General features: G+C 43.7%; 1 protein-coding gene across 1 annotated transcript in view; it reads right to left on the reverse strand.

Annotated features, from left to right (window-relative positions):
- Window positions 1-10,082, reverse strand: part of LOC147428705 (Sec23/Sec24 protein transport family protein) — a 50,786-nt gene extending 40,704 nt beyond the window's left edge. Inside the window, exons 1-3 of the mRNA XM_086496975.1 lie at window positions 9,424-10,082; window positions 6,342-8,162; window positions 6,124-6,240 (exon numbers count right to left, since the gene is read on the reverse strand). Of these exons, the coding sequence (XP_086353101.1) occupies window positions 6,124-6,240; window positions 6,342-8,162; window positions 9,424-9,879 (2,394 nt within the window). The 5' untranslated portion in view covers window positions 9,880-10,082. The remainder of the gene's footprint in view (window positions 1-6,123; window positions 6,241-6,341; window positions 8,163-9,423) is intronic.
- Window positions 10,083-23,019: the final 12,937 nt, after the last annotated feature.

Genomic DNA, 23,019 nt, shown 5'->3' on the forward strand with positions numbered 1-23,019 from the left:
GCATTAAACCTATTTTCCCTATTTTTGACATTTTTCACTTATTTATTAAGTGACTTTTGTTGGAAAGTAGGTAGGGAAATTTTGCTTAGTTTGTATATAAGCAAACCTAACGCTAGCACTTTCTGGCAGAAGAGGCAACAGGAACTTCGCATTCAACAAACGCCTTCTCGACAAGACCCCCCACAAGCGGTAAACCCTTGCATTTTCAGCCACAGACCCAAGATCAACCCAACGTTTTTCATCAAGAGCAACCTGGCGACAGCAGGACCAAGTAAGACACCTAGCGTTTTGCATCAGCACAGCAAGACACCTAGCGTTTTTGCAGATTGACCCCAGATTAGCCTAGCGTTTTTGGGAGCAGCATATCCACCTAGCGTTTTGCAGTTCCTCCGCGGCAGATCAATAAAGAGGACCAACATTTTCAGTTTTCAGCAGTCAGACCCCGCAGTACGAACCCCAAACCTCGCAAATCTCACCTTCCCGCAGCAAATCCTCGCCGCACGGTCAAATCCCGCGCAGTTTGCAGCATCTGCGTTTTCTGCGCATCGTCGTCGTACCGTCGTCATTGACATTGTCACCGACATAGAGTCAGAATTCAGCAAATAAAGGTTTGCAGATTTCAGCCCTTAGCATTTTCAGATTTCAGCCCGTCTCATCGTCGTCCTCATCGTCGGCAAGTCCAAGCATTGTAGAGATTTGTGCAATCATAAGTAAACATCTCGCCATAGAGAGTGGGGCCTTCGGAGGAGGGTTTGACAACATTTTGGTGTCGTATTCTCTTCTCTCTCTATCTCTCAGTCTCAGCACCTTCATTCACAGTGTTCACCACTTTGTTTGTGTCCATTGCACTCTCACTAAAGGAACGGAAGGCTCTCCCTTTCGTAGAAGTAAAAGGAACCTTGAGCACAGTTCGGAGCACTCATCTTGAGCAAAGTTCAACATTCTTTCCGCTGCACCTTACATTGGTATCAGAGCTTTGGTAGTGTTCTGTATCACTCAAGGAAAGAACCACAAGAATTTTTTTTGCTTGTTGCGGTCGCACGTAACCCAAGATTTCTTGGGCGTGTCGATTCCTAATCGTGTTTTTGAAGAGTGATAGGAAACCCAAGAAAGAAGGGCTTGTCCAGCCTCCCCTTGTGCCTCTTTTCACTCATTGAGAGCGGACCGTGCACTTAGCGGCCGGCCAATCGACGTGAGGTGGGAAAAAGCAACCTTGGTGTCAGCGAAAGGTCGCCAAGGGGTGCGCCCGGGGAAAAGAGAAGAACTCGGGTGAAGAGAAGATCCTTCTCTAACACAAATTGCAAGCTAAAGAAGAACTCAAGAACCTCAAGACCCTCAAGAACCCAAGTACCCAAGTTCCTCATGAACTTAAGAACCCAAGACCACAAGAACCCACAAGAACCCAAGACTTCAGTGGATGGTCATCACTCAAAGCGGTATGGATACTTCGCTTGGAGGTGATGAGCATGAGAGAGGCGAACAAGACCGGGAGGTTTTTCAGACCCTCCCCCTTCCCCATCTACGCCAAGGATTGCACTAGATCCTATGGAGGCTTGGTGCAAGACGATGATGGACATGATGACAACGTGGCACGAAGCAAGAATGGCAGCCATGGGCGTGAGCGCGAGCAATTACGCTTGGAGGCCAAAGAATTTGATCGCAAGTACGCAGAAAGAAAAACAGAATTGGATCGCAAGAAAGTTGTTCATTCTTCCTCTCTCATTTCTAATGTGCAGGCGAAGATTGAAAGGATTCACGAGAAGGAGACTCTCTCAATCTCTTCTTCTCCAAAGCATGACACACAGGATTTGCATGATGATAAGCATGATGATTTAAATGATAATGATAAGCATGATGATTTGAATGCCAATGCCAAGCATGATGATCACGATGTGATTTCTCACAAGCATGATGATTCGTATGATCAAGACGTGATTGTTCACAAGGATGATGGTTTAGTTGATGCTTTTTCTAGCGAACCTAACCTCGTTGCAAATTTGATCAATCACGAAGAACCGATCTTGGCTCTCGAGTCGAGGTCCACAGAACCCCCACAAGAAGATTCGATCAAACACGAAGAACCGATCTTGGCTATCGAGCCTAGGTCCAAAGAACCCTGTTAGGTGCAGCGGAATGAATGTTTGCGCTTTGCTCAAGATGAGTGCTCCAAACTGTGCTCAAGGTTCCTTTTAGTTCTTATGGAAGGGAGAGCCTTCCGTTCTTAATGGAAAGTGCTATAATCACAAAGAAAGTGAACGGACACTGTGCGTGCAAGTGTATGAGACTGAGAGATAGAGAGAAGAGAGATACGACACCAGAGACGTAAAACCCTCCTCCGAAGGCCCCACTCTCGTCGGCAAGAGTGGTCTACTTATGATTGCACAAAGTGGTACAATGACGATGCAAAGGACTGATGCAATCTGGGACTATGCCGGTGACAATGACGGTGATGACGACGACGACTTTAGGGCTGAAATCTGCGGTCTTCTATCTGCTGAATTTCGGTATGTTTCGGTGGCTGTAAATGACTGTTTTGGCTGCGTTTTCATGGCTGAAAATGAGGTTCTTCTGCATGGGACTAGGGCTGAGTCTGCTGATGTCCTTAACTGCTGAAAACGCTGCCTCTTCTGCTGCAGAATTGCTGAAAATAGAAAACGCTGGCAGATATGAAAAACGCTAGGTAGCTGGGAAATTCTGGCGATGACTGCAACTGGAAACGCTAGGGATCTGGTACTGCTGGCGAGGACGGCAAGGCTGAAATCGCAAAGGCTGTAGAGGTTCTTGATGAAGACCAAAAACGCTAGCAATGGGAGGTGAAAACGCCAGAGTTGATGGTGCTCGATGGGTTCTGCTGAGAAGACGCTTGTTGAGCGGGGAGCTCCTGTTGCCTCTTCTGCCAGAAAGTGCTAACTTGGGTTTGCTTATATATTAACTTAACAAAATTGCCCTACCTACTTTTGTTGGAAAGTCACTTAAAAATAATAAATGAAAATACCAAAAATAGGAAAAATAGGTTAAATGCACTGGAAAATTCCCCTGACTGAATCTAATGGATTCTGAAAGGAATACTGATGATCATGCTGTGTGCAACCAGAGGATATGCATCTATGCTAAGTGACTCGGCATGCACGGTCTACGAATAGACTCACAAAAGTGCCAGATCACTTCTAAATCTAGACTGACTGGACCGACTGAACCCTGATCATGCTGTAGCTTGTCCACAGACACATAAGGTTGGATGTGTCACGTGACAAACCCCACACGAAATACTATCTGTTCGCATGATTAGTCAGCATGCATTAATCGAGTGTTTCATTCGTGGTCGTTTCCTGTATTTTAGTCGCCGTCTTTATGTGATTCCTTTTCCTAGGCATGACATATTGTACGTTGAGCACGTTTCACTCATGAATGAGCACGGATGTATGCGGATTATTCATGAAAAGCTGAAAAGTATGCATTCAAGGGAGTCACATTCCATGTCTCTTTCTTGGCACGACACAATTGTAGAAAGAGCACAAGAAAGTATGAGCACCAAGCATGGGCATTTCCATTGTGAATTGCAACAGTTGATTGATTTAGATCAAAAAGACAAGATTCGATCTCATTGTTTGCGTGAGTGTGGTGAACGGTTTGGCACTCCGTCTATTTGTTAATCTACATTGCATGCACAGTCTTTTAGGAAGACGAGATTTTTTCCAGTCACTTTACATGGAATAGGTATGTTCATGTTTTTGTGTTGGAAGTGGTTTCAGGAATTTTCAACCTTGGAGATTCTTGAAGAAGATGGACCTACGTCCATAGACAAAGTTGAAGCATTGAAGGAGCTACAGAAGACTTTGTGTCGCTTTCGGCGCGGCCCAAAGAAGCAAGCGTTGCAGACCTTTATGAAGTTAAAGTACCGCACGACCCACACATCAGAGTGGGCCGACGAAGAGTCCCTTCCAGGATTCCGGATGCTATTGGCGATCTCCCTCGACGCCATACAGTTCGGTACCAATACCTCGCTTTGAAAAGGAGGGGATGTCACGTGACACATCCAACCCTATGTGTCCGTGGACAAGCTACAGCATGACAAGGGTTCAGTTCAGTCAAGCCAATCTAGAATAGGAAGTGATCTAGCACTTTTGTGAGTCTGTTCGCAGGCCGTGCATGACCAGTCACGTAGATTAGATGCATATCCTCCAGTTGCACATAGCATGATCATCAGCATTCCCATTAGAATTTATCAGAATCCATTAGGGAAATTTTCGAGTGCATTAAACCTATTTTCCCTCTTTTTGACATTTTTCACTTATTTATTAAGTGACTTTTGTTGGAAAGTAGGTAGGGCAATTTTGCTAAGTTTGTATATAAGCAAACCTAGCGCTAGCACTTTCTGGCAGAAGAGGCAGCAGGAACTTCGCGTTCAACAGGCACCTTCTCAACAAGACCCCCCACCGGCGGTAAACCCTTGCGTTTTCAACCACAGACCCAAGATCAGCCCAACGTTTTTCATCAAGAGCAACCTGGCGACAGTAGGACCAAGTAAGACACCTAGCGATTTGCATCAACACAGCAAGACACCTGGCGTTTTTGCAGATTGACCCTAGATCAGCCTAGCGTTTTGAGTAGCATATCCACCTAGCGTTCTGCAGTTCCTCCGCGGCAGATCATAAAGAGGACCAACGTTTTCAATTTTCCCTCGCAGATCTCACCCTCCCGCAGCAGATCCTCGCCGCACGATCAAATCCCGCGCAGTTTGCAGATTCAGCCCAGAAAACGCAGATTTCAGCATCTGCGTTTTCTGCACATCGTCGTCGTACCGTCTTCATCGACATCGTCACCGACATAGAGTCAGAATTCAGCAGCTAAAGGTTTGCAGATTTCAGCCCTTAGCATTTTCAGATTTCAGCCCATCTCGTCGTCGTCGACATCGTCGGCAAGTCCAAGCATTGTAAAGATTTGTGCAATCATAAGTAGACCGCTCTCGCCATAGAGAGTGGGGCCTTCGGAGGAGGGTTTGACAACATTCTGGTGTCGTATTCTCTTCTCTCTCTATCTCTAATCTCAACACCTTCATTCACAGTGTTCACCACTTTGTTTGTGTCCATTGCACTCTCTCACTAAAGGAACGGAAGGCTCTCCCTTTCGTAAAAGTAAAAGGAACCTTGAGCACAGTTCGGAGCACTCATCTTGAGCAAAGTTCAACATTCTTTCCGCTGCACCTTACACTATAGGTGTGTTGCAGGTGGATGGCTTGCGCTTTTTCTGCATAGGAACTTCTCCTTGTAGCGTAAACAGGCTGTTGAACGACTCAAACGGATTGGAGGCAGAAGATTCATTACAATGGGGTCGATCAAAGGCGATGCAGTAGCCGACAAGTTGATGGTGGGTCTTCCTCCCTTTTTGAACAAAAAGCCTCCCAACAGCCTTGCAAGTGTCCCCCCTCACAGAGATACTCTAAATAGTTTTGCATTCTCTTCAGGGAAACTCTTTATTTGACATAAACCAAGTAGGCAAAACTGTGTTTTCATTGCACCAGCAGATACAACTGGGACAAAAGCTCTCCACCAATCTCGATTCTCCAACTAGACACCACCATGTTGACAAATGTCACACATTATCAAATGGTAAATGCATATGAAATGTAACAGTGACAGACCTTGTGCCAAACCACACCCTGGTCGTTGAGAATTGGTGCCTAGCTCTAATCTCTTTCACAAGAAATAGAAAGTCTGATCAAGACAAAGAAAATCAATGGCATACTTGGCAAATTGTATCTACATTACATAAAAGAAATGGTGGCCAAATCCTGTTGAAAACAAATGAGCTGCATCTTGTATATATTCCCCACACAGAATGAATGCGACAGTAACTTAGGCTGAGACAGTCACCTAAAAGAAACTTTGTTGATTGCATATTCACTGTTCAGGCGGTTTACTCGGTTTGCCTCAAAAATGTAACGTTAATTCCATGACTTCAGAAATTTGATGCAATGCCTTGCTTAACAATATAGCACTACGTAACATAAAACTACAAAAGCTATGACTTTCTAATTGGTTCTCCAAGCTTTCAAGTTAGATTACAATAAATCCAACCTGAAGTATAGTATGATACACAAAAAGAACATAGTAATGAGCAAACCTTAAAAGTTAGGACCCTTGGCGCTGGAAAACGTTGATCTGTTAGCTCTTCCACCAGTGTCCTGCATGCTGCAAGAGCAGCTGCACTGTGTGTTTCGTCGGCTGACAAGTCAGACCCCTATTTGACCACATGCACAAAACTTCTTAGGCCAGTCATAAGGGCCACGAAGAGTAAAGTACCACAAGATATTAAAAAGGAGGACAAAGTCAAAGAAGTACCATCCAGATGAAAATATCCGTGCCGTGATCTAGAACTATGGCAGCATTGGACTGCATGGCTAAGTCATATGCAGGGAGCTCTTCAAAAGTGCCACCTTCGCGATGCATCAGAACTCGAGGAGAAAGCATGCGCAATGACAAATCGAAGGAGGCTTGCAGAAACAGATTCCTTAGCACCACTCTCTCATCCTCATGACCAACTATGTTGCCCAGCAAGGGACCTCGTCTCAAATGGAATAGAATCTCTCCTAGTTTAGGCAGCTCACTCGGAAAACAGCGCAACTTGCTCTTGTTCAGCGGTTTGCCCAGTTTAATAGCTATCTGCTTTGTCCTTTCATCAATAGATGCACGCATATCCAGAGCATCAGAAGCAGTCTTGGCAAATGCTACAGTACGCTTGCCAATCAAAACAGCAGCAACCTCATCATCAATACTTCGTACATAAGACACTAAACTATTAGTTGTTGCCAATCTTACAGTGACAACTCGCGTGACATTCATCAAATATGGGTTTGTATACTGGGCAATAAACTGAAAGTACACATTATCTCCCTTGATATCTTTATTCAATTCAAAGCTCATGACAAAGCTCTGACACTCCTCAAATGTTGGAACTTCCATGCACACTGACTTGTCATTTCTAGCAGTCTCATGAGCACTTGAGGTAGCCGCTTTGCCTGGTCCAATCACATGAGTTGCACTGAAGCAATCTGAAGAGCGTGCCTCAAAAATTCCACGGAAACCAGATGTTCTTTTTGCTGCCCTCTGTAAGTTCAGACCAAAGGATTCACCGAAGTCATCATGAAGAATAAATACACCTCCAGAAGCAGCAGCCAAAGGCTGTACTACTGGCACTCTGACAGGACACGTTCCCGCACAGAGGATGTCTACCACAGCATCTTGTCTCCGGGCCTCTTGACCAAGATGCTCCATCTGTTTGATGGCCTTTTTTTCCAGATACATGTAACTTGGGTGGCTCTGAGAATGAGGCACAGACCCCTGGCCTAGGGTGTTAGGACCCCCCACGCAAACCAGTACCCGACTGCAGCCACCTGATTTCTTTACCATGCTTCGAGGCATCTCCATTGAAGGACCTTGAATTAGAGACAGGGCGATTTCTACAGCTGTACCCATGCAACGGTATCTAGCATCTTCAACCAGGTCACCTCTGTATGGCCGCAAGGATGATACAATGGAATGAGCAACTGAAATACAAACATGCAGAGGTGCCAGATACACCCCTGTCCCATAAAGTAAAGTTTTCTGCAGCTCCTTGTTAGGTAGACTGTTGCCTGGGAAAACATCAGCAGCTGCCACCCCTGTTTGAGAAAAGTCATACAATGAAACAGTCCTTCCATAAGTGATCAGCCCAATTCGAGTTGATAAAGGTAATGAATCAAGTAAGCCATGAAGTGAGCTCTGCAAATGCTGTAGGTGGGCATCATCAAGGTTCTCATCAATAAGAACCATCAATGGGGCCGCCAATATTGTTTCTGAAACAGGTACGAAACCAGGACGACCAGAGCTGACCTCAACATAGTCGACCACGGAGGTTACAAGTTCTGGCCAATTCTCGAGATTCTCTTTGCTTGCGGCTTTGTATGTTCCGGAACTGCTGTTCATCTTGTCACAAAAAGGACATTTCCATTGGCCTGTACTAGGGGCAATACTGCAGTACAGGTTTGAGAATGCACCACAATTCTGGCATCGACAAGGACTGCGTCTGATGCTAGGGGGAATAGGAACGACCTCCCTACCTGGGCAAACTATTGCACCAAACCCCAGACTAGGAATATTGAAGGCCTTTTTCTCTTTCAAAACCTGCTCACAAAGAAGACACTGTTTCAAGTACAGGCCTGGTGAACCAAGAGGTTCAAGGATGAGCTACAGCAGTGACAAAATAGAAGCAAGACTGTAGAATGTCTTCACTTTAAAGCCAAGAATTTGGCCCTTTAGCATCCCAATCACAAAAATTTGCACTATGCAAAGTGATTATGCAGCCCACATTTATCAAAATAGCAACTTATCTGTGTTTTAAACTGATTATCATAAGATAGCGATCAAATAACCACTCTTTTGCAACTTAGAGCGTAAAATTCAGTTAATCCTGAGGTCATAGAATTGACCCATGACTACATATGAATCATGCAAAAACTGAAGCCACTGTTCATAAAAACAAATGAGAAGATCCGTTGCCAAACTACACAGCCAGAATTTAAAAATGTGGCCATCATCACTACGAAGTTAGACAAGAACTTCACCGTCATAAGATAAACACATATACACAGAAAAGCAGTCAAGGAGGGAAAAACGATAAGTGACCTGTGAGACAACCCCAGTGTACAGTGTGTTCATGCCTGTAGTTATCATGGAGTAGAAAATTACAATAAAGGAGCTCCTAACATACTCTACTATGAGTGTGTGAGTTCCAACTGATAGTGATGGATGTCTACCCATGCCCTATCTCTGTCCAAATCTGAAATATTGCTAACAAGAGATGTCTTTCATTCTAATGGATGTGCTGGTGATGTGCTGGTGTCAAAGGCCATCCTACCATTCCGAGTTTTATACTCACTAAAATTCTTATCTTATGCACAAAATGGCTCCTGTTATGACCAATCCCTTATGTCTTTCTTCTTTGGACGCTGTTTAAGTAGGTGAGTGCTAGTTCTTTGACCTTTTGACACAATTCAGTACTCAAGTGGTCTTTTTTCATCTCTTTGTACGCTCCATTCGTGTCTAATACTTTACTCATTGCGAAAAGAAAGCAGTTGTTGTTGTTCCGGCTAAGTCTATTGTTAATCAAATTATTGCTTGAAGGCTTCGAAGTAACCATTTGTCATATGGTTTGCCTGTGCTTCCAATGTGGCCACTATTTCTTTTGAAGTCTGTTTAGGCCTCAGATACTCAAAAAGACAGGAAACCATATGTTGTCTAAGTGTGCCAGTGCAGCTACACTGGGCAATCATAGTCATTATACCTAAGGCTGATTAAAAAACCCAAAGTAAGCAACATGGCCCCATGCTTTTCTTCAGCTAGACAGAAAACCAATCAAACTAATAGCTGAACAGCAGGAGCATACCGCATGAGCTGTGAAAAGAACGAAGGATGAAGCAGCCGACCAGTTTGTGGAGTCATCTGAAGAAAGGGCAAGAGAACCATCGTGCTGTGATGGGACACCATTCATGAGAACTGGAGGGTCAGAATGCAAGACAGGAATTTCAGAGAAAGCTGCAGATGAAGTAGAGAAGCCGAGAGGAGGAGAGGTAATGCCAATTTGTGACGCTGATCTGAAGTTTGGGGGAGGAGGAGGGGTGTTCACTGGCGCAAAATTGTGCATTGCACGATTGCTTGAAGCGGATCCAGAGAGCGGGGTGGGCAGGACAGATTGATGCTGATGGTCCGGAGTTACGCTCGCCCAAGAGGCCCCATTTGAAAGAGGGATCTCTGTTCCTTCACTGCCACCTGCGGACGATGAGTAATGCCTTGCTACAGGCGCGTAGGAGGTGGGTAGAGGGCTACCTTGCGGCTGCGACATCGTTGGAGACGATAACGCCCGAGCTGGGGGTTGATGATGCTGATGATGGTGATGAGGAGGAGGTGGAGGGGGGAGCAGCGTTTAGTAGGCGTTCGCCTGGGAGTCGCCCATGATTTCAAGGTTTTGCGTCCTCACCAGAGACCACCGTGCGGCTATTTCAAAGACTACGGCTGCTAACAGCAGTTTGTCAGATCGGTAAGTACTAAGACCTGCAAATGAAATAATTACTATTAGCAAAGAGAAAAACGAATCCTATTTCTAATCGTTTTATTCTAATCACTACATGCTAATCGGTAAGTACTAAGACCTGCAAATGAAATACGGTAATTACTAATAGCAAAGAGAAAAGGGATTTTGTAACGAGGATAATCGTTTTATTATAATCACTACATGCTAATCACACATTTAATTGCTCTCATGAATATATTCAAGTAAATAATGAGATTCCCTCCTGCCTCAAGAAATCTGCTTGGCTGTGGCTTATTCTTCATCTAACTAACATAATATGGCGGCAAGGGTACCCGTGCCACGTGTCCGCATTTGCGAGAAAGTAGAATTTTCTATGTAAAAGTTTTAAAAAAAAGAGATTTACGTTGCAGGAATTGCAGGGACTTTGAAAGAGGCGAGGGCGCGGGCGCGGGCGGCGGAGCATTTGGAGCTCGCTGGCAAGCTTAACTGACTCGTTGCCAAGGAATATCGGCTGGCTCGCTCATATTTCGTGCTCTCAGAAGCTCAGAGCTCCTTGCTCGCTCATTTTTCGTGCTCCCAGAGACACAAAGAGAGAGAGAGAGAGAGAGAGAGAGAGAGAGGGAGAGCGACAAATAGAGAGAGAGAGAGAGAGAGAGACTCAGCTACAGGTATTCCTTTCTCTTTTGCTCATATTCCCTGCTCGCTCATGTTCGCTGCTCGCTGATGAGATGTTGGTTGTGAACACGAGCGACCAGTACTGCGTCTGTGTGCTGTGAGTACGCAGCCTTTCTCTCTTCCCGTGAGTAGCCAGCCCCTTGAATCACGCCTGCTGCATTGCTACTGCTGCTCATTACCGCGGCCAACTGCCCGTGGTGTCGCTTGAGCCGCATGCCCGTGCTGTCGTCTGAGCCGTCGACCACCCAGCAACCCTGAACCTCACTCGCACGCAGGAGCCTGCGGCCGCGTAGAGGCTCGACTTGCTACCCTACATTCGAGTTGGTCCTCTCCCACAACAGTCACGATGGTCAAGCCGCCGGATGCCCTCTGCAGCAGAACCAAGCTTACGGCCCTCCTGCTCTGCCTTCCTCACCGCTGCCCGTGGTGTTGCCTCAGCGGCCTGTCCCAGCAGTCGCCTGAGCCGTCCGTGTTGTCGCCTGAGCTGCCCGTGGTGTTGCATGCCCATGATGTCGCCACACTTCTTGCAACTCCTACACGCCCCCGCCGAGCTCCCGCGCCGCTTCTTACGTCTCCTGCATGCACGCACGTGCCTGTGTATGTGTCTGTGTTTTCTCACTGTCTGTTTAGGGCTAGCTTGTGCAACGTCGCAGTTCCCTTGCGATACCAATATTAGGCTTTCATTATATTAGGCTTTTTATTTTAATTTGTTCTTGGAATGAAACGAACTGAAATGTTATTTCTTTTCTGTGGCAGGTGCAGGCACACACAAGTTCGAGGCGTGAATTTGTTGCACCATGTAATCATTTATTTATTTATTTATTTATTAAATCACTTCATAAAGATACACATAAGAGAGAGAGAGAGAGAGAGAGAGAGAGAGAGAGAGAAAGAGATAAAAAATGGGGGGAGAGGGAGAGAGGGAGAGAGATTAACCTGATTCAAAATAATCCATAAAGGTTTACATAGAAGGAAGGGAGAGAGGGAGAGAGATTAACCTGATTCAGAATAATTCATAAAGATTCACATAGAAGGAAGAGAGAGAGAGAGAGAGAGAGAGAGAGAGTATCGTGGCTAGCAGGTCCTATGTACAAGAGAGTGCAAACCCTTCTTTGTCTGCAACTTTGGCTTTTAAGAGCAGCATACCACTTTGGTTGTATTATTTAAATTTTTGGCATTGGGTCCGCTGCATAACTAATCTCGCTTTCTTTATGATGATGTTTTACAGTACAGCCAACACTATTTATGGGGAACCTCATTGTTTACCTTGCTCATTAATAACCGTGACACACACATAGATGCACATTTGTTTTGAAGCTCTATGTACAATATAACAAACCCATGTTGGTTTCTTTTAAAATATGATAGTGAAGTGAAGCTTTCTCTTTGTACGTAGTTTTTTTTATATCATCGTGCACTATATACTATTATATTTTGGCATAACCTTTGTAGTGTAGCAAGAGTTGGGGTGACCTTTTAAGTCTATTGATAGCTCTTTGCCATGTGAATTTTTCTTGACTCTTGAGATGGAAAAGAGAACGAGTGGAGAAAGGTGATATGCTAGCCAAGATCGTACCTTGCAAACTGAGTTGTAGAAAGTCATTTTGGATGCTTTTGGGGAGCATGCTAAACAAGCCCTTGATTCTGGTACCAACTGCGTGAAGGAGTCAATAGCTGATGAAGGATAGCTCTCAATCATGTCGAATGAAGCATGCTTATAACAAGAATGGATTGCAAGTCTTTTGGCTGCTTGATACCTTATTCGGCCAATTTTGGGTTCATTATGCACATTCATTATGTAAATGACTATTGTGCATGTTGTTTAAACCCCTAATGTGGGCTACAGACTTACTAGAAGATATAATGCTAACTCCTTCCTCTTCTTCTCAATGTTTCCAAGGTTTCTCTTTTTCAATGCTGTTTTCACTGTGTATGTATATGTCCATGCCACTGGTTTTGTTCATCAATTTGTAATGAATGCTCAAAAATTTATGTAAATTCCATATTGATTAGATCATATTAAAGGTTACAATTATAATCCCAATAAGACGTAAGTGACCTTTGTAGGCTGTGAAGATCAATATGTTTTTTGTGCATGCACGAGCTTGCATTCGTTTATTGTATGGTCTACTCGCAAGTAAAATTCTTAGCAAAGTGTGTACGCACAACTTCCCAAGGGTCACATTCACTGCCCCTTTGGTTGGAAACGTCTCTCTCTCTCTCTCTCTCTCTCTCTCTCTCTCTCTCTCTCTCTCTCCCTCCCAATCCCCCCTCTCTGTCTACTTCTATATATCTATATGGCCTTCACACGTGTCACAAGCTACAACTTGAAGGTTAAAATCTAAAGCAACGAGTTCTCCCTTAGATTTCCCACAGGCTCTTAGGTACACACACGTGCACACACACACACACACACACATATACATAGTTACATGCATACATAGAAACATTTCAGAGCGATAGAGAAATGAAAGAGATATAGTGTTAGTGTTTTAGTATGTACTCATGATTGAGCTTGAGAAATTGTATAAGATTGTCATTTGAAACTATTGGTAAGAGCGAGCGAGACCTATCGTTCGGTGGGTCGTGCGATATAGATTATGTTTTCACAAGTTGCTTCAACAAGAACACAAATGGACCAAAATATCCTAATAACCAAGATCATTGATGGCCTTGCATCTTGCTCTCTTTTCGCTTTCAAAGGAGCTATTGAATTTGTCATGTAATCATCAAAGGAGCCCTTGAATCTATCATGTAATCATGAAAAGCTGTGAAAGAAGTAGTCGACTAAGAAGGATTAGATAAGGTGGAAGGCTTGAGGGTAGGAGGGGCCATGTTGCTGCTGGGGGCGGCGTTGTTTTACTTATAGATGAAGGAGATAGGAATTCAAGTGGCCACGTGGTAAAAGCTGAATCAACTAGCGAGTGTTCTCTGAGTCTCTCAAGTCAGTCGGGCAAAACAGAGAGCGCGACGTCCTCATGCTCTGCAATGAATGCTTTAAAGTGAACTCACTAAAGAGAGTACATAGGCGCACGGGGGGGGGGAGAGAGAGAGAGAGAGAGACTTTGACGATGAGGTTTGCAGGCCAGGCCCAACTCAACATCGAATCTCCATGGGAAGAGAGAGAGAGAGAGAGACAGAGAGAGAGAGAGAGAGAGAGAGAGAGAGACTTTGATGATGAGGTTTGCAGGCCAGGCCCAACTCAGCATCGAATCTCCATGGGGGGGGGAGAGAGAGAGAGAGAGAGAGAGAGAGACTTTGACGATGAGGTTTGCAGGCCAGGCCCAACTCAGCATCGAATCTCCATGGAGAGAGAGAGAGAGAGAGAGAGAGAGAGAGAGAGAGAGAGAGAGAGAGAGAGAGAGAATACCCCGTCTCCGTGTGCGCGCATGAGAAAGAGTGTGTGTGTGTGTGTGTGTGTGTGTGTGTGTGAGAGAGAGAGAGAGAGAGAGAGAGAGAGAGAACCATCTGATCCTTAGAATTTTGAAGTTGATGGCCATGGAAAAGAAATGAAATGATATGTTAACGGTAAGATTGAGGCTAAAATTATGTATTGAGTTCAAAAGGCCGTCCAAAATAATATAGCAAAAATTACCAAAATACCTGTCCACTTTGTGGAATTTTCCAAAATAGCCCTTAAATTTCAAAAATTTCCAAAGTACCGTTCTTATTTTGTCACGACGTCTTAAAATGCCCTTCAAATTTTCCAAAAAACCTATCGTTGTGAGATTAAATTTCTCCAAAGATAAAGAAATTTATAGCTTTTCATGAGAAGATTGATTGTCTATCAATACAAGATGCTATAACGAAAATTTGAGTTGGTTATGTAGGCTTTGGAGATGAAATGCTTCATTATTTTCAAGCATAACTGCCTTTTTTTTGAAGGATCTCAATTGTCAAAAAAGAATAATGATTATAAAATTTTGATCAATCGAGGCAAAATAGATACAAGTGTGTTTTGGGGATTTTTGAAATTTGAGGGGTATTTTGGAAATTTCCACAAATTAGAGGGGTATTTTGGTAATTTTTCTAATAATATATTATCGTCTTCACGAGGCCAAAATGACCTATGAGACACAACTTGGTGAATCTGATACCATGTTTGGGTACGAAAGAAATATAAAATGAAACTAGAAGTGCTACTAGCTAGAGAGAGAGAGAGAGAGAGAGAGAGAGAGAGAGAGAGAGAGAGAGAGAGAGAACAAGCAAAGAGCTGCAAGATAGAGCGCACAAGACAAGAGACAGAATGCACTGAGAGAGAGAGAGAGAGGACCAGTTAAGAGAGATAGAGAAGTTGATATATATATATATATATATATATACATACTATAGATAATACGGAGAGGGATCCGGCACCCCCGCGGGCCACGTGGTAGAAACTAAATCAAATGACGAGTGCTCTAAGTTTGACAAGTTAGCCCGACGAGATAGCGAGTGCGACACACACACACACACACAGTGAGTTCCACTGAACGCAACAAGCCGTGACTACGTACGTGTGCGCACACTTAGAGGGTCCATGTTCATGATCCATGTGAAGCAAGTTCTGAACTGGGTTGCTGTTGGAGGATATCGAGTTTGGACTTTGTAGAAGTTGTACACATGTTCCAGATTGTTATGTACAGAGTTACCTTGACGTCTTTTTGTTCTCTTGGTTGTGAACTACAACAACTCCTTCTTTTTTAACCGAACAATGGTTAGGACAATACTACATGTAGTGGAAAATGCACACGTTTTCCAGTAAAATGCTATGCTAAGTGTTTCCACAAGATCTGTCACACATACGTAATTCATGCTTTTTTTATGTAGAGATCACTTTGGGTCATTCCAAGTTTTGTTCAATTGCAAACTTGAGACTGCAGGGGAATTTCATCTATTGCACTTAGTAATTTGCCAGTTTGTTTGAACGGTGAAAGATATAGGTGGGTCTCTTTGTGCCAGTGGTGGTCTTTTCAAGAACATTATATATAGCCTATATGCTTGGTTTTCCATTTTAAGACCAACACCCCTCCAGATTTAGTTAAAGCATAAGGTTTTGTTTGTAAAGGAACCAATGGTTTGGTAGAACAAAAGCATAGGGTATTGTCATCAATCAATGCAAGGCTACAAAGCACTCTTAATTTCATGTCGTACGTTGTCGTCGGTTCAAAGCAAGGGGAAAACGAGAAATTTTACCCCATAATAGAGAAAAATAACGCAAAAACCCAAAAAATCGTGTAGGTTCAGAGCAAGGGGAAAATGAAAAATTCCGCCTTGAAATAGAGAAAATAATGCAAAATCCCAAAACAATAACGTAAATTTATAAAATTTCAGCATGACCATTGACGAGAGAGAGAGAGAGAGAGAGAGAGAGAGAGAGAGAGAGAGAGAGAGAGAGAGAGAGAGAGAGAGAGAGAGAGAGAGAGAGAGAGGCTCAGAACCCCCATAGCTTTGTAGTCTGGAGTCCCAATGTTAGGGAAAAATGCATCTCTCTCTTAATATTGCACCGTTTTCGCCGGTTCAGAGCAAGGGGAAGACTTATCTCTATAATGCACTACTTTGTTGTGTACGTGGTCAACAGAATGTCTCTTTAGCATGTGCATCCTCGGGGATTGCAGCTTTACTTTCTTAGCAATGGACATACAACACATTCGAGATTTAAGATACCAATAGAAGTACATTCTGAATCAACATGCAACATCAAAGTAAATAGTCAACTTGCAGAGCTTTTGAGATTAGCATCATTGATCATCTGGGATGAGGCTCCCATGGTCCATCGTTATGCTTTTGAGGCTTTGGACAGGACATTGAGAGATGTTATGCAAAGTGATGCATTGTTTGGGGGAAAGGTGTTTCTCCTTGGGGGTGATTTTAGACAAATCTTACCAGTTGTGCCCAAAGGAAGTCGAGCAAATTTTTTTGATGCCTCTTTGTGCCGATCTTATGTATCAACAGCCCATAAATGCACTACCTTCCTTTGGATTTGAAGCAGAGAATTGGAAAGTGAGAATGTATATTGTCGATGATATTCCAAGGCGGCTTGGACGAAGTGTGTGATACATTGGGCCCTGGGTGTTACGGGTGCGAATCCGTGTCTATCGCAAGCTTCGTTGTAAACCTAAATGATGTCTTCTAGAGTGGGTTTGGTTTAATGGTGATCTCTTTTTGGGCTTGGGATTCCTTATGTTTTATCCCTTACGTCTTTGATGATTACTCTCTTATCAAGAAGCCTCTTTTTTGTAACAGAACTATTGGCTCTTATTTGGAATGAAAAGCATGTTGCGTTGTTTATGTGTGTGTGTGTGTGTGTGTGTGTGAACCATGAAAACAACTAATTAAGATCATACAAGCACAACTTATGAATACCATGTGTGTCATTAATTTACTTTGTGTCATAGTAAGAGCGAGCGAGACCCACCGGGAGGTGGGTCGCGCAAGCTAGTAAAGCCCTATGGACTGGGGAGAAGCAGAAAGATGATGGTTTATCGGATGGCCAATGTGCCATATGTAAGGGTGCCACCAAAGACCTAGCCCATATGTTTCTTAATTGTCCCCTCAACAAATCCTTATGGGACCCAGTAATCAGAGTGCTTCAGAAACCATTATCTTGGTTTATCGGATGGTCGGTGTGCCAGATGTAAGGATGTCTCCGAAGACGTACCCCATCTGAAACTGAATTGTCCCCTCAACAAACCCTTAAGGGACCCAGTAATCAGAGTGCTTCAAAAACCATTATCCTAGAAACAAGTGGGGCCTCCTTCGCTCATCTGGAAACATATCAGAGCTGAGTTTGCATGGGCGATCTGGAATTAGAGAACTTTTATCTCTCAGTATCGAATCTACACAAAGAAGTTGAAGATGTTGGACATGGCAGGGAAGATGTTTCAAGAAGCTTGGATCAATGGCGAAACTCGATCAATCAAGGATCAGATGGAAGAAGACCTTAAGAAAGACGTGGAAAAGACCTCTGGAATTAGTCCAAGGAATTACTAGCACAAATTAGAACTGAGTTGGATGTCCTCAAAGGCTAATCTCATGAATCCCCCAAAATTTCCTGGTCTTAGTCCTAGGGAGATAGGCTCACCTGTCTTGTCATTAATCTCAAGCTCGCTCCTTGAGCTAACATATGTAATTTGGTTGTTTCTATTCTAATATATTCACGCCCTACATTGGTTAAAATAATGAGATTCCCCACACCCTCCCCGAAAATCCATGTCAAAGCTCACAGCAATGGAGAGAGAGAGAGAGAGAGAGAGAGAGAGAGAGAGAGAGAGAGAGAGAGAGAGAAATCTAGAAGTGCCCTCCCACAACCCTACATCGCGCACACACCCCTTGCGCCCTCCCCTCATCCCTACCTTGTGCACCCACATTCAAGAGAGAGAGAATGAGACCCTTTCGCAAAGGGCCCCAACCCTACCCCATGTATAGGCATTGAGCTCGCGAGGGAGGTAGGGGGAGGGGGGGGAGAGAGAGAGAGAGAGAGAGAGAGAGAGAGAGAGAGAGAGAGAGAGAGGCACCTGCCATGGTTGCTTTGAAGAGAGAGAGAGAGAGAGAGAGAGAGAGAGAGAGAGAGAGAGAGAGAGACTCCAATCGAGCAAATTGGGTTCCTGCCACACGGTTGCTTCAAGAAGAGAGAGAGCAAATTGGGCGCTAGAAATGGAAAGAAAGAGAGAGACAAAGAGAGAGAGAGAGAGAGAGAGAGAGAGAGAGAGAGAGAGAGAGAGAGAGAGAGAGAGAGAGAGAGAGAGAGAGAGAATCTACTCCAACATTTGCAATCTATCCTATTTTTGTTGAGGGGCACACATGATGACTCGTCTTCTAGTTTATTAGCTGGAATTTGCCCGGATTCCATCCCATTAACCTTTTTCCTTGCAAATTATCCAATCAAAACTCAAAACTTAGAAGTCTGGTGTCATAAAATTTAATATCTTACCAACCCAAACGATTTTCTCATATTAAACCGATCACTTAATGTGGGAGAATAAACGGGAACAAGGGTTAAGATATAGACATGTGCTTATAGATCTATCTCAACACGGGGCCAATGGTAAAGGGGCCCAAATGAGAGATGGTCTATCAAAGAGCAAGGCTAACCAATGGAGCATAAGACCTTAGGGTTAGCTTGATCCAATTTGACATTATGTAAGCTAGGGTTGAGCTTGAGGTGGGAACCTGACCCACGCTTGAGGTGCTTGAGGTGGGAGCCCGCCAGCCCGAGCTTAAGGTGCTTGATGACTGAGGTGCTTGAGGTGCTTAGTGATTGAGATGCTTAGTGATTGAGATGCTTGAGGTGCTTGACATGTTAGGTCTGTACTTGAGGTGAGAACCCAGCCCAAGCTTGAAGTGCTTAAGGGCCAAGCTTGTGGTGGGAACTGGGCCTAGGTTTGAGAGGCTTGAGGTGTCAAAAGTCAAATATCTAATCCCTACAAGGAGGGGGCGAGCCCTACATGAGGGGGGATCAAGAGAACACACTCACACAAGGCATGCCTAGTACAAAGAAAGCAAAGTGGACACTTGTCAAGTTCCTCCTCATGTTGCCCTCATGGTGTGCCTGAAGCCTATTGGTTGGCCACCCAAGGGGTCCAATGATAATTTAGGAGAATTAATTAATTGTCTTTGCATTTATCAAGTCCTCTCTCTCAAAGGGGAAAGGGGGACACTTGTCCCAAGGCTACCCTTGTTGCTTGTAATGCCTCTTACTTGTGATTGGATAGGCCTGGAGGGGTCCAATGAGCTTCAAGCATGAGCTACAAGGGGGTCAACCAAAGCAAGCTAGGGGGTTTCTTAGGGGGTATACTCTCCCACACACACACTCTCGTTGTGCAATGTGCAAAGTTCAAGAGCTCCCTCTCCTTCTCCAAGCAAGTACAGGTTGAGAGCCCACACCAACACTCTTGGCTATGGAGTGCAAATCCAACCAAGAGCCATGCTTCAATGCTTAAGCTTGCCATCTTCATTACTATGCTATTACATATGCTAGCAAGAAGAGTTATGATAAGTGAGGAGTTAATGTTTCTTCTTCCTCTTCCCTGCTCTCATTCCCTGCTAGCTCTCTCCACCTTCGAAGGTGTTTGAGGTCTTGGAAGTGAGGCTTGGGATAGTTAAAGCTTTCTTCAAAGTTTATGTTATGCTTGTGATGCATGAAGCTTTCCATCTTCATTGCATCACCTAGGTCATAAGGAACACAAAGATTGTATTGTAACAAGTCTCTCTTAATGGGATAAATCATAATACAAATGCCTATTGGAGGGGGGATCGACTCCACCTAAATCCGGTCCTCAACAGTTGTCATGTTCTCTAGATTCTGTCTCTTGCAAAAGTATTGTTCATGCCAAGTTAACTAATTGCTATGCCTATGTTGTTATCTTCAATTATGTTCACTCGCTATGCTCACAAAGTAATTTCTCAAAAGTACTCTCATTAATTTCCGCTACTCTCAAGTCAATAGGCCAATTCCATTACATTGGTATCAGAGCATTTGGTTTCTCTTTTCTTTCTTAAGAAGAGAGGTCCTTAAGTAGCCTATAAAGGGTTGATTTTGCTAATTATATTAGGGTAAGTGGAGTTGGGATCTATTATTGGTTTTGTTGAGCCCACTATGTGGGAAATGGTGCACACCTCGGGAGCTTTGGACTTAATAATGGAGTCTTTTTAGACTTGCCTACGGCTTTACCATTATTGAGCCATAAGAAGTCTGAAAGGAGCTAGCCCTCGGCGACTCTGCTATGTTAGACCTACTCCACCACTCTCTATAATTAACCACTTCGAGCCGTGGGTGTAGATACTTAAGAGCCAATTTTCAAAGGCTAAGAGGAGTGGCAACTAAGGATTTGAATTGCCAAAGCATTAAGTATATACCTAAATTTTGTTAACATGGTTGACAATAATCAAGAGAGTAGAATGAGCATTGATAGCTTTGATTTTGCACATGAAGGTGCTAATGATGTTATAATAACTAATATCTAATTTTCCTAAATGATTTTCTCATGTTAAATTGATCATTTAATATGGGGAAGTGCAAGGGGAGAAAAAGCTAGAATATTGGTTAAGCTAGCAGACCGGCCACAGTACGGATCCAAAGGGGGGGGCATCTGCAAAAGAGCTACGTGCAACAATGGTCTCCAAATACCTTAGGGTTCAGCCCATTAAGACTTCCAAAATGCTTAGGTTCCAAAATTCAAAGGTTGTGTCCAATAGTCAAAAGCTTAGGAAATTGGATGCTTTGTGTGTGTCCCAAAAAGTCTTCCCAAGTCCTACAAAAGAGGGGGAGAGCCCAAGAAGTAGGGGATGAGAGAGAAACTCACACACACACACACACACACACAAGCTCCCTTTACACAAAGGGAATGAGGGACACCTGTCAGCTCCCTAGGCCAGATGCCCACAGGGTGTACTCAAATCCTATTGGATGGCCATGGAGGTGGACCAATGAGAATTAGGCTAGAGTAAATCTAGTTTAATTAATTTAAAAATACTTAATAAAAGAACCAATAGGAATTAAGCTCTCTAGAAGACTATCGGACGGTCTCCCAAGGGGTCCAATGAGCATTCAGCAACCCAATGGCTTGCCTGATTCCTATTGGCCAGGAGACAAAGGGATCCAATGAGAGTTTAGTCGCATTAATTAATTACCTAAATCTCTCACAAAAGGGGAAAGGGGGGCACATGTCAGAAGACTATCACTTATGCTACTTAACTTTCATTGGCTAAGCTGGGAGAGGTACAATGAGGTGCTAGCAAGAGCAATTAGCAAGAGGGGTCGACCAAGAGAGAGAGGGGGCTGATTTTTCAAGTCAATTATCCACACACACACACACTCACACAAGCTCATGTGTAGAGTAAGAAGACTCTCTCTCTCTTCTCAAGATTTAATGGAAAGCTTATCACCTACTCCAAGCTTGTGAGAAGGGAGGCCTACACCAACAACTCTTGGCTTTGTGATGCAAATCCAACCAAGAGCCAAGCTTCAATGCATGCTCATCTTCGTGTCCTCTACCATGCTAATTACTAAGCTAAGCTATGCTAATATGAGTGATTATTCGAGGAGATGTACACCTTTCTCGTAAGACTACTCCTTCTTCCTCTCAATCTACTCTCATACCCCGCTAGCTCTCACCATCTTCGAAGGTGTGTGAGGTCTTGGGTCTGAGACCGTGAGGGAATTGATGTTGTGCATTCACAAAAAAAGTGTTTTAGGGTGTACCCAATCCGCAAGTACATTTTGGAAAAGACAATGTTCGTAAATATACTCTCTACCAGATTTCTTTTTGGTGAGAGACAATCTTCCACAAGGGACAACAGCAACCTGCACAATCATAAGTGATCATAGGGGTGTTCCTTCCTCTTTCTCTAATAAAGCTATGAGATTTTTCTCTAGTAAATTAGAGGAGCAGTTCGGTGTCAGGAATGAAGTGAAAGAATTGGGGGTGGCAAGAGAGTTGGGTCTTTTTAGTGAGAAGGAATCATCATCATCAATACAAAGCTTGAGAAGACTCGTGATAATCTTAACACCTTTGTAATTTGCATAGGTAGTTATATAAGTCCCTGGTTCATCAGCGTTCAGATCTTTGAGGATATCTAACATAAGCCCACAAAAAAATTTGAAAGCAATTTGAGCAATTACTAATTGTTTAGCCTGGCATCCTAGCCAAGAGCAGATGAGAAGCAGATGAAAGTCCTTCGGTTTTTCAGGAAAGAGCTTGTCCAAATGATTGAGGATAAACCAGATAGCATGCTCAAACCACATAATATTGGATTCGCATGAAGCTTAGGGTCAAGAAATTTACAAGCACATTTAACATAAGGTCGAAAAACATTACAAATGATTCTGTGTAGAAATCAGGATTACTTTTAGCAAACTCCATGTTCCCTTTTGTTTGTATGTATAAGCCTGTATTAGAAGAGCACTTGGAGTGGTCCATCAGGTTAAGGTTGAAGGGGGCTTTAATGAGTTCTCCTTTGTCTAAGAACTGACCTCCTTTCAAAATTTTGAGTCTACAATCCTCAATAGTGGCAGCAAGGAGGTTAGCAAGATATACCCATGTTTTGCTAAGAATAAGTGCAAGAAAAGCTTTGTTATGTAGAACCCAAAGCTAATGATCCACACCAAAGGATTAAATTTCAATCCGTCTAACAGGTAGGAAAGGAAAAACCTTGGATACCTTGGGTACCATTTCTAAAAGGTTAGAGTCACTTAGGGAGCAAAGATTGTTTTGCAATTCCTTGACAGCCTCAAGTGCTGCACTATCTCTGCAAAATATTCCGCCAGTTTGAGGAATAGATGGGGCAGCAAGGGTA

The sequence above is a fragment of the Adiantum capillus-veneris genome, chromosome 23 (genome assembly GCF_014529385.1).
Source record: "Adiantum capillus-veneris isolate H3 chromosome 23, ASM1452938v2, whole genome shotgun sequence".
NCBI lineage: Eukaryota > Viridiplantae > Streptophyta > Polypodiopsida > Polypodiales > Pteridaceae > Adiantum > Adiantum capillus-veneris.